Source organism: Marmota monax, unplaced genomic scaffold, assembly GCF_021218885.2.
Source record: "Marmota monax isolate L192 unplaced genomic scaffold, Marmota_monax_Labrador192_F-V1.1 WCK01_AAM20220418_F8-fsc00080, whole genome shotgun sequence".
NCBI lineage: Eukaryota > Metazoa > Chordata > Mammalia > Rodentia > Sciuridae > Marmota > Marmota monax.
In genome coordinates this window covers 1,898,358-1,910,461 of record NW_026694750.1, presented here as the reverse complement: position 1 = coordinate 1,910,461, position 12,104 = coordinate 1,898,358, and the positions used below count along the sequence as shown (strand labels likewise).

The window sequence follows — 12,104 nt, the reverse complement described above, 5'->3', positions numbered from 1 at the left end:
CAGACATAAGAAAGAAAATAGGAAAATGTGTTTTTTCTATGTTCTCATATACACTCACCCCCATCCTCGCTGCCTTGCTTTCAGAGTGACTTTTCTTCAGTCGCAATGACTCGTTCTGGTCTATCCTTGGAGGAGCTGAGAATTGTGGAAGGGCAGGGTCAGAGTTCTGAGGTCATCACTCCTCCTGAAGAAATCAGTCGAACGAATGACTTGGGTGCGTAGACAGAGTTTACTATGATTGGGACATTGTCTACGAGGGAAAAATATGGGACATAGTTGTTTTCATCAACTAGTAATGGAAAGAACTCGCTCTTCTTCACATTATTTGACCCATGTGTGTGTTCCCTTGACCTTCTTTAGATTTGAAATCAAGCACTTTGCTGGATGGAAAGATGGTTATGGAAGGGTTTTCAGAAGAGATTGGCAATCATCTGAAACTGGGCAGTGCCTTCACTTTCCGAGTAACAGTGTTGCAGGCCAGTGGGATCCTTCCAGAGTATGCAGATATCTTCTGTCAGTTCAAGTAAGCCACCCTTTGTTCTGCCTATTTAGCCAGCTGTTAAGTGAGAAGATGTCCTCTAGTAGAGAGCTTTACACTCGTGGAGATATTAGTACTCTTGAGAAACTGTCTCCAAAGGAAAACACTTTGTTCACTCATAATGAGAGTGGGAATCAGAAACCTTTACTGGAATAATACAGGGTTCCTCATGGGGAGAAGTGAGCCATGTATCCTCCTGGACCATTCTGTTGTGAACTGTCCTCCTGTACCAAGAATGTAGAGTCTGATCCAGATAAGCGTACTTAGTGGTTTTAGTGTTCTTTTTTTTCTTTTTTTAATTTTTTGGTAGTTTTAGATGGACAGAATACCTTGGTTTTATTTGCTTATTTTAATGTGGTGCTGAGGATCGAACCCAGTGCCTCATGCATGATAGGTAAGCACTCTACCACTGAGCTACAGCCCCAGCCGTTTTTAGTGTTCTTCATGATGAAATGTCTGTCTTCTTCTGCTTTTTTTTTTTTTTAAGAATTTAACCTTTATTTATTTATTTAAATATTCATTTTTATTTATTTATTTAAATATTTATTTTTTTAGTTGTAGTTGGACACAATACCTTCATTTTATTTATTTTTATTTGGTGCTGAGGTTTGAACCCAGGGCCTTGCATGTGCTAGGTGAGTGCTCTACCACTGAGCCACAACCTCAGCCCCTATTTATTTTTATTTATTTATTTTTATGTGGTGCTGAGAATCAAATCCAGTACCTCACCTGTGCTAGGCAAGCGTTCTACAACTGAGCCACAACCCCAGCCCATGAAATGTATTCTTAATAAATAAGGATTAAATCAGTGAATTATCTCTAAAGAGGAGTAAACTATTATTGCATCAACTGAGAAAAGCCAGTGTGGAGAGAAGATTGTGGTTTCATTTCTCATTTACTCAGAATCTTTTTCTATCCTGTGACTTTCCAGAACCCTAGCCTATAGGTGCTTTCTTCTCAAGACCTCCCAGGAAAACACTTTGTGAATCTAAAGTTTTCATTCCTCTTAACATCAATATATTTTTCAATATGGGCTGCTGTGTAAGCCTACAGTTTGCCGCTGGTACTACCCAAAGACTGCTTTAGAGTTCTGTTGTCCCTTGCCACTCAATATGTGCCCCAGCCTTCCTGGGCATCCTGATGATGGAGCTTGGATGCTCCAAGCTTGTGTGTTTCAGCCAAGTCTTGAATTAAATGTGATCACTACATAGTAAGCCACCAGTACCATTTGCTGAAACTCATGAGTGTTATTGAAATACTATCCAGCCAGTTGATTTCAGCTATTTTGTGTGTTTTCACTAAGAGCCTCAAATTTAGGGTAGGATGGACATGGCTAAGATGAATCTGATTTGGGCAACTTTCACTATTATTTTAATAAGAAAAAGTGGGGCTGGGGATATAGCTCAGTTGGTAGAGTGCTTGCCTCGCATGCATAAGGCCCCGGGTTCAATCCCCAGCACCACAAAAAAAAAAAAAAAAAAAGAAAAAGTGATACATCTTATGAAACAGATCTGTTTGGTTAACTGATGTCTGAAATGACAATAGGAATGTAGGAATATGTTGCCCTTTGTCCTCAAACCCAAAAGAGCAGCACCTCCACCTATATTAGCTCAGGAGTTGAGAGCATGTGGACCAGTGGTCTGAGAAGACTCAGTTTTTCTGGGCTTTCCTCATCTCTCCACTGGTCTGAGTAGGGAAGGTGCAGCTCTGCAGCAGTGGCTTGAGGTCCTGACTCAGCACTGGGACCCAGGATATCTGCAGCACCCACAACAGCAGATCAGGTCCACTAATGCCCACAAAGGGCCTCTGGCAGGTATAATCTACAATCAGGAGAAGAAAAAAATAGAGAGGAGGATAAGAAAAGAAGGAGAGAGAGAGAGGAGTAATGAGAAGAAAGAAAATATAAGGATGCATGGAGTACTAGGAAAGCATGGAATCAGTGATTTGGAGCAATTGTCAAGAGCACATTGCTGCTCACAGACTATGAACTAATTTGGAAGATAACGAGTTCATCCTACTGGTCTTTCTGTCCCCCTATTCAAAGTATTTCCTTCCCCCTTCCCTTTTTATTTTCTGAATGGGGTCAGGGAGTTTGTGTGTGTATACCCTCGTGCACATGCGCGCGTGCACACACACACATGTTGGAGATTAAACCCAGGACCCCTCACATGCTGAACACACTGTCCCAGCCTGAGGGTCCTTCTGATGGATAGTTCTATGTGGCAATAAATCTGTGATAGGGATTCTTTAATTCTCCACTTTTAATTTCAGACTAATAATAGGGAGACTAACAATAAAATCTTATTATTTGTGAAGATAAATAAACATAGTCCGTTGATTCAGCAAGTATTTTTGGAGTATTTTTCTTTGTGTTAAGCCCTATTTGCTGCCTTTTGGGAAAATAGGCATATAAAAAGACATTATTACAAATAGTGAAATCAGGTTGTTAAGGAAAAACAGTTCCTAGGAACAAAACACTGTCAGCATAAGTCAGAAAAGACCTTCTGGAAGAGGTGACATTGGAATTTACTCTTATCTGAGCGTTAGAGACTCCCAGGCAGCTACATGATGAACAGACTTTCATATTACCTTATAGAAACTCAAGTCTGCCAATTTTTGCTACACAAAATGATCCCATCATTTTTATTTTCAATAAAAACTTCAACAAGGGAACAGGAGTTTGTTGAACTCACTTCTCATTCTCTAAAGCATTCTTGCGTATACATCCAGTTAAGTGGGTCAGTTATCTTGGTCAGTTAATTTTTCATTCATTTTTTCAAATAAAATCTAAAATGTTATTTGTGTGATATTGGAAATTATTGTTTGTTTTCTGGTGCTGGAGATCAAAACCAGAGGCTGGCACATGATGGGCAAATGTTGTATCACTGATCTCCATCCCCAGCCCAGAAGATGATCTTGATAAGGGAATAAATGTAAATAATTTTTGCTCAGTTAAAGAATCTACTTAAGTAGGATGGCTCTTACCATCAGATCCAAGTTGGGCTTTTAAAACAGAGATACTAATGAAACTGTTTAATACAATATTTGCTTGTTTTATCTTTTTATTAAGCTTCTTGCATCGCCATGATGAAGCATTCTCCACCGAACCCCTCAAAAATAATGGCAGAGGAAGTCCCCTGGGCTTTTATCATGTGCAGAATGTGAGTGATCTGGACATTTTTGCCAAGCATATCCTGGGTTTGGGGTGCCTCCGCTTTACTGGCTGAGGAAGGATGCCAATGTGCAGTGATAATTGGAAGCACTGCTGCTGGCCCTGCTAGTCTTGCACTTAGATGAGAGAATGGACAATAGAGGGAGTGGCCAAAGTGGTGAGGCAGTCCTCAGGGAGGGAGCTGCCAGCCTCTTGTCTGCGTTACAATGGTGGTGTGAGAGCTGGTCTACCAATGAGATCTTCTATCAGTTTGAATAGAAGATCAACTCAATTTGAGTTGTTTTAAATTTCTGTCCTATAAAAATAAGCCTATTTAATATTAGTTTTTTTAAAGTTAATACATTGTCCTTAAAACCCATATATATTTATATTATTTGGTTGCAAATAATGTAGAAGAAATTAAATATGTTCTGTGGTTAAATTAAGATTCTGTCTGTTTCCGTTTTATCAGATGTTGTGATTAAGTCACTAGGGCCCCTTACAGCCTTCTTCACAGATGGAGTAAGAGGTTGCAAGTTCAGGGCAAGCCTGGAGAACTTAGAGAGCAAGACCCTGTCTGAAAATAAAAAGGGTTAGGGATGTAGCTCAGTTGTAGAGCACCCCTGAGTTCAATTCCCAGAAAACACACACACACACAACACACACCACAGAATGTGGCTCTAGCCTTCAGGATTTTCACTACTACAGGATGCTGCCTTGCCTTTTCTTGTTAACCATGTTCACTCTATAAAGGAAGAGAGGAAGACAACTCCAGGGGAAGAACAAGTGAACACGAAATATACTTGTATGTATATGTGCGTATGCACACACCCATGCACATGCAATGCTCGGGATTAAACCCAACAGTACTCTACTATGCGCTACACACACAGCCCTTTTTAAAAAATTTTGAGACAAAAATCTCACTAAGTAGCCTAGGCTGGCCTGGAACCTTCCATCCTTCTGCATCAGCCTCCTGAGTTGCTGGGATTATAGACATATGCTACTGCACCTAGCTCAAAATACAGTATTTTATTTTTATTTTTTAAATATTTATTTTTTAGCTTTAGGTGGACACGATATCTTTATTTTATTTTTATGTGGTGCTGAGGATTGAACCCAGTGCCTCACACATGCCAGATGAGTGCGCTACCACTTGAGCCACATCCCCAGCCCGAAATATACTATTTTATTTTTATATTTATACATTTGAAAAACACATTTGTGTGATAAATATTAATTGCCTGCTATGCATAGAATTGTGCTTGATATGTTTGGGGAATGCAGATGAGTCATATAGGTGCCCCCCCAAGGAGCTTACAATTATGAGAGACTAGGTAAAATGCAGTAGTAGAACATGAAGATATGTGAGAAAAACATTTATTAAATGAAGTGAGAGTGGAGAAAGAAAATGTTTCTTCTGTATGCAAAGATATGTTAACTTTGTTGGGGAGCATGGTTAAATGGAGGAGAGAGATAGGAGCTTCATGATGGATGTATTATAAATAAGAAGTCATGTCAGATTTGCCTTGCTCGTAGTCTACAGTCAGTATGTGTTTTTCTTATTGATATTACTGTTTGAATGGGGCCTTGAAGTATAGGAATGACTAAGATATGTGGAGATATGGGAAGGGCCTTCCTGGCAGTGCGCCGCCTAGGCCAGCCCTCAGGCACAAGAGAGGAGAAAGCAGGTAGAAGGAGCCCCAGGTGAGTTTGAGCTGAAACATAAGTGTGTGAAAGACAACAGGGTCATCAGTTGGGGGACATTGTAGACGTTCTTGAACATCTGGAGCTTGTTAAAGTTACCTTAGAATGAAAAGAAGAGGGAGCCCCTGACTATTGGTGGAGGTGGCCTGTAGAGCAAAACACCCAACACATGTTGGGAGCCTAATAGTACTAAAGCCCTCACTGAAGTGCAAATGTGTATTTTTCTTATGATAAATCTCTCCCTAATCTTATATGGCTTTATTCCTTATTAGATTGCAGTGGAGGTCACTGAATCATTTGTGGACTACATCAAAACCAAGCCGATTGTATTTGAAGTTTTTGGGCATTATCAGCAGCACCCACTTCATCTGCAAGGACAGGATCTTAACAGGTTTGGACCAGATGAGCAAAGACTTTTGTTGTTACTGTTTTGATGATTATTCCTCAGTTGTAGGAAAGGAAGAAATCTTTTGAGGGTTGAAGATGACTAAATAATAGTTTTATGTATTACCTTATGTTTCCTTTTTAGAAATCTCACCACCTTTTTCTAGCTCCCTAATCACTAATGTTAGAGCAAATTGAATGTTGCCCCCAGATGACTTTGAATGCCATCCTTTTGTAGGAAGAGACTTTGAATAGTGTTTTAGTCAGCTTTTGTGTCACTGTGACCAAAATACCTGACTAGAACAACTTACAGGAGGAAAAGTTTTATTTGGGCTCACGATTTCAGAAGTCTCAGTCCATAAACGGCCAACTCCATAGCTCTGAGCCCAAGGTGAGGCAGCACATCATGGAAGCAGAGAAAAGCTGCTCAGCTCATGATGCAAGGTCAGGAAGCAAAGAAACAGAAAAGCAGGAAGGGGATGCAGAGATGAACCCTTCCACAGCATGCCCTACCTCCTCTAGCCATGCCCACCTGTCTACAGTTACCACCTAGTCAATCCTTCAAAATAGGATTGACTAATGAGGTCACAACTCATAATCCAATCATTTTACCTCTGAACATTCCTGCATTAGCAGTGGCTTTCAGGGGACACCTCATATCCAAACCATAACAAATATGGTAGAAAGTTGGGGGTCTTAGGATTATAACATGGAAGTTGTATATAATTGTTCTAACAACCCTCAAATTCATAAAGCAGAAACTTTTTGAGTGGAGTCAAGACTGATAAGAAGCTGGGCACAGTGTCACACACCTATAACCCAGCAGCTCCCGAGGCTGAGATAGGCAGATCACATGTTCAAAGACAGCCTCAGCAAGTTAGCAAGGACCTAAGCAATTTAGCAGGACCCTGTCTCTAAATAAAAAATATGAAAGAGGCTGGAGATGTGGCTCAGTGGTTCAGTACCCCTGGGTTCAATCCCAAGTACCAAAACATAGATTGATGAGAAGAGCAACTAGAGGGGCTTTTTTTTAATATTTATTTTTTAGTTGTGGGTGAACACAATATCTTTATTTTATTTTTATGTGGTGCTGAGGAGCCAACCCAGTGCCTCACCCATGCTAGGCGAGCACTCTACTTCTGAGTCACAGCCCAGCTCTAGAGGGGCTTTTTTGATAGTATCAATGTCAGTGTTAACAGGTGAATTTTTTTGATCTCATTTAGTAACTGTGAGTTATAGAGGGCTTTTTAAAAAATACATTAGTCTGTTCACTGTGTGGGATTATATGTGGTAAATGATATGCCAGAGTTGAAAATGTACAAAATTCATTTTCTTAAAGGGAATTTAAACATGCCATTAAAATGAACATCTGATTCTTTTTGGTCCTGAATTAGTTTGTATTTCTGTCTTTACAGTCCACCCCAGCCCTCTCGACGATTCTTCCCTCCACCCATGCCACTCTCCAGGCCAGGTGAGCATCTGTATTCTTTGCCTGATATTCTCTGTGTGAACACATCCTTATTCTAAATGATTTCAGAAACCAATCACATCCCTCCTTTTCTGTGCATCCTTATATATTCCTGCTTCTCTTGTACGCATCTATCAGAGCTAAAATTTTTGGTTCCTGATCTACAAGTAAGCTGGGTGTTGGGGATGCACACCTGTAATCTCAACTCTTTGGGAGGCTGAGGCAGAAGGATGGAAAGTTTAAGGCCAGCCTCAACAACTTTACAAGACTCTGTCTTAAAATAAAAAAGGCTGGGGATTTAGTTCAATGGTAGAGTGCCCCTGGGTTCAGTTCATAGTACTGGGGGAGGGAAAAAAAGAAGTAAAAAAACAATATATCTCTGTATTTGCCAGTTCTCTGGTCTTATGCAGATTTTTATAATCTCTCTCTTCCTAAATATCTCTGCTTTATTTGTAACTCTCCCAAACTGTCAGTCACTGGATATTTCTTTGCATATTAAACTTATTCTGCATGTTCATTTATCTTGGTTTTTTTTTTGTTTTATTTTATTCTTGATTGATTACATAATAAGTACATACTTACGAGTTCTCTCCAGTTATTTTGAAATATGCAATACATTATTGTTAACTATAATCACCCTACTGTGCAGTACAATACCAGAACTTGTTCCTCCTCATTTATATTGTTTGATTTTTCTTTATTTTTGTCCTTTTTCCTCATTGCCCACTTGTCAAATTCCCATCCCACCCTGTTCTCATTCTCCACCCGCTATACTCCTCATCTTCATCGGCCTTCAGACCACGAGAGAAAGATTGAGCTGATTCGGTTTCTCGTGTCTGGCTATGTGAATGTGCATGTACTGGACATGTTTTCTGAGCACGCCAGTGTGCTTGCCTCCTCTGCTGTTGCCACCTTCCAGAACGAGGCTGACCCAGTGCCGCCTTTTCTTTTTCTGCCAGTTCCCAGCTGCCAGAGCGAGAGGGTACCCAAACGAGATGGTTAGTAGCTAAATTAGCTGTCTTAGATGTAGAACCAACTCAAGGGCTTGTCCTGAAGCCTGGCTCGCCGTGTATGAAAACATCTATGTTTTTTTGCTCCTTGAGCTGAAAGTAGAGTTCACCATATTGTCAAGATCACACCGTGTTTCTTTCAGAGTGCTTTTAGGAAGCACCTTTGCTGCCTGTGCTTCTTTCACATCACCCTAGGGGTGAGGCGCTCCTGATACTTTTTCTTTGGATTCTTTGAAGTAGTAGTTTTAATTTTGAAGATTTTTACTAATAGTTGGTTTTGTTTTGTTTTATTGTGTTTCCAGTCCTGAGGTTAGGGTTGGAACCCGGGGCCTTGCACATGCTAAGCAAGTGCTCTACCACGGAGCTGTACCCCTACTCTTTGTTTGCTTTTTTAAATACTTGTGGTTGTTCTTTCTGACCCTCAGATGACTGCCAGAACCATAATCCTATTTTCTTCCTCACCAGCACCACCAGTGCATGTGAAATTCATCTGGGGTGAATACACCTGGTAGGATGCACATATGATTCATAAAGCTCTTCCTGTCTATTATGGTAGTGGGGCTTTATGATACCTTTTCATGGTAGCAGACTAAATATTATTATGTGCTTTTTATACACCAAGGAGACAGAGGTTAAGCAACTTAATTAAGAATTGCACAGCATCAAAACCATTAGGAACCTGGAATTTAAATCTGAAGGAAACATGTAACAGGTCATTTAGAGATTCCTGTATTTACAAATTAGACCACTGGTTTCCAGATTTGTCTGCATGTTGGAATTCTAAGGAGGAAGTCCATAGACTGATGTAGATTATTGGGGACATGGCCTAGGTTTTGCCATCCTTAAGATCCTTGGTGACCCTTGGGTGCAGGAAGATCTGCAAGCTGTGGGTTGAAGGATAGATCTTCACTTCACCTCTCCAGCTTCCATGGAGCCTCATGATGTGTGAAGTTCCTCTCTACATCCTTTTTAAGCACTGTCTCTATGCCATTCTACAGTGATACCATGCCACAAAATAAGATTCTAGAATTGAAGAGTTTTTAGTGATTTTGTGAGCACATTTATTTTGCATAAATCTGTTTTCTTATCTTTGAGGACAGTCTGTTAAGGAGGAAAAAGATTCTCTCCATTTTTCTTGTTCTCTTAATTAGAGGTACCTACATGGTTAATATTGGGTCATCTTTGAAATCTGTCTTCTGACCTGCTGCTTTTCCTAAGTGTGTCCTTGAATGCTAACATTAGAGAAGCTTCAGCTTTTGCTTTTGGACCAGATTTGATATTTTCTAAAATTTTTTTTTAAAGTTCCAGCCACCAAATTAAACCCCATGAGCAAAACCAGCCTTGGCCAAAGCATGAGCAAGTATGACCTCCTAGTTTGGTTTGAGATCAGTGAACTGGAACCTACAGGAGAGTAAGTCCAACTTTCTAAATTTTAATATAGAGCAAAGTGTTTCAAAATTAGGAAATGTAATATTTGACTCTCCTATTTGAAGAGATCCTGTATGTGGTTGTCAGCAATGATGTCACTTTGAAGAATTTGATTATCAGGGGACAGATCATTAATGCACTGTAAGGAAGATATAGTTACAGTGATGGTTTCTACCAGTTAGTTGCTTTTTGGATCTTAAAAAAAAAAAAAAAAAAAAGATCTAGAACCTGAAATTATCTCTTTCAATTGCTTTGCATTTATACGGTATTTACTGGACTCTTATGTGAGGGCCAGAGGTGAGACCAAAAAATGTTACTGTCCTTTGAGTATTTCAGTCTAGTAAAGATGATGAGACACCATAGACATGTGGAAAGGGTTGTAAAGGCCAATGGTTTTGTGATTAAATGCCAACATAGGTGAGAGAGAGAAGAGATCAGAGTTTTGAAAAACAAAGATCACTGGGCTACAGTGCTTAAACATAGCTTTGCTTTATATATATTTTAGAATAGCTATTTCAAAAAAGTTTTATTTTCTTCAATTATTATTTTGATGTTTCTTCCTCAGATCTTAGTTTATATATATGCTTGCTTTTGTATATATTTTAGAATAGCTATTTCAAAAAAGAGTTTTATTTTTTCAATCACTATCATTTGTGAAGCTCCCTTGTGATTTTTATATACTTATCTTGATGTTTGGAAATTCTATGCTTTCACAGCCAGAATGTCTTAAGAGGGTTAAGGAAGGCCTTGTAGATGAGAATAGTACTGACTTCTGTCTTTTGCATTTCTATTTTTATAGGTATATCCCAGCTGTGGTTGACCATACAGCAGGCCTGCCCTGCCAGGGGACATTTTTGCTTCACCAGGTACAAAGACAGGGGGAAACACCTAGGAGCGAACCAAATAATTTAGAAAAAGAAATAGGGGGCTGGGGTTGTGGCCCAGCGGTAGAGCACTCGCCTAGCACATGCAAGGCCCTGGGTTCAGTCCTCAGCACCACATAAAAATAAATAAACAAAGGTATTGTGTCCAACTACAACTAAAAAATAATAATAATAAAAAAAGAAACAGAACACCCCCCTCCCTTCCTCCCTTCCCCTCTCCTTCTCTTTCTCTCTTTCTCTCTCTCTCTCTTTCTGTCTTTCTTTCTGTTCTTTTTTCCATATCAATGCTTTGTAATAATATAGTGATATTCATGTTACATATTCATACAGGCACACAATATAAATTTGGTCAGCATCATTTCCCAGTATTTCCCCTTTCCTTCCCCTCAGAACTCTTTATTTTTCTCAGCTTTTCATCTCTATTTCAGGGATAGGGAGCTGAGAGGAAGAATGTTATCCTCTCTTTTTATTGGTTGCTGGGTATTGAACCCAGGGCTCACAAATTGTTTTTCTTTTGTGTGTATGTGTGTGTGTGTGTGTTTTTTAAGGCCTTGGCTTATATATACCCTTGCTTTTATATATATTTTAGAATAGCTGTTTCATAAAAGGATTTTGTTTCATTCATTTACTATTATTTGTGCAGCTCCTTGTGATTTCATATACTTACCATAATGCTTAGAAGCCCTGTGCTTTCACAGCCATAATCTCTAATGATGGGTAGAGGATGAAAGTTGTGATAGACTTAAATCTGATTTTTCAATTTACATCTCACTTGGGTAAATCAAAAGTGAATTCAGTCAGTGCTCAGAACTGCTTGGGCATGGAGCAGGGAGTCCCATAGTTGAGACACACAATCATGGCATCTCTCTTGAAACCTTATCGGAATCTGAATATTGCTCAGTTCCTGGCTCACCCCACTTTGTTTAGAATAATAACATGGAGAGATTTTCTCCTACTTCTCCATCTTTCTCCTTCCTGCCCATTCCTATGCCATACAATTCAGAAAACAACAAATAAGAGGAAATGATAGATTGCCCCAGCTAACTCACAGCCCTATTCTATTACCCAGGGTATCCAGCGAAGAATCACAGTGACCATTATCCATGAGAAGGGGAGTGAACTCCACTGGAAAGATGTCCGTGAACTGGTGGTAGGTAAGTATACATCAGCTAAGAATAGAACCTGGCTGTTTATTTATTTGTTTATTTATTTTCAAATATATTTATTTATTTTATTTTATTTATTTATGTTATGCTGACAATTGAACCCAGTGCCTCACACATGCCTAGCAAGTGCTGTATCACTGAACTATAGCTGCAGCACAAACCTGGCTTTTTAGACATGTCATTATTCTCTGTTTGGGACACTGGTTATATTCTGTGTTCTCCAGTATAGAGAACACAGTATATGAGGATGATAAGAGTCCTTGAGTTTGAAACCCTTCAGGGCTAGGAGTGTAGTTCAGTGGCAGAGCGCTTCGCTAGCATGCTTCAGGTCCTAGGTTCGATCTCCAGTTATTCTCTGGCTATACACA

General features: G+C 39.6%; 1 protein-coding gene across 8 annotated transcripts in view; it reads left to right on the top strand.

The window, feature by feature from the left end:
* Positions 1-12,104, top strand: part of Kif1b (kinesin family member 1B) — a 148,738-nt gene that overhangs the window by 109,992 nt on the left and 26,642 nt on the right. For all 8 annotated transcript variants that reach the window (XM_046424841.2, XM_046424839.2, XM_046424837.2 and 5 more), the window contains 8 exons: positions 85-214; positions 361-523; positions 3,609-3,699; positions 5,669-5,787; positions 7,196-7,251; positions 9,561-9,669; positions 10,486-10,552; positions 11,640-11,724. In XM_046424841.2, coding sequence (XP_046280797.1) covers positions 85-214; positions 361-523; positions 3,609-3,699; positions 5,669-5,787; positions 7,196-7,251; positions 9,561-9,669; positions 10,486-10,552; positions 11,640-11,724 — 820 coding nt within the window. The remainder of the gene's footprint in view (positions 1-84; positions 215-360; positions 524-3,608; positions 3,700-5,668; positions 5,788-7,195; positions 7,252-9,560; positions 9,670-10,485; positions 10,553-11,639; positions 11,725-12,104) is intronic.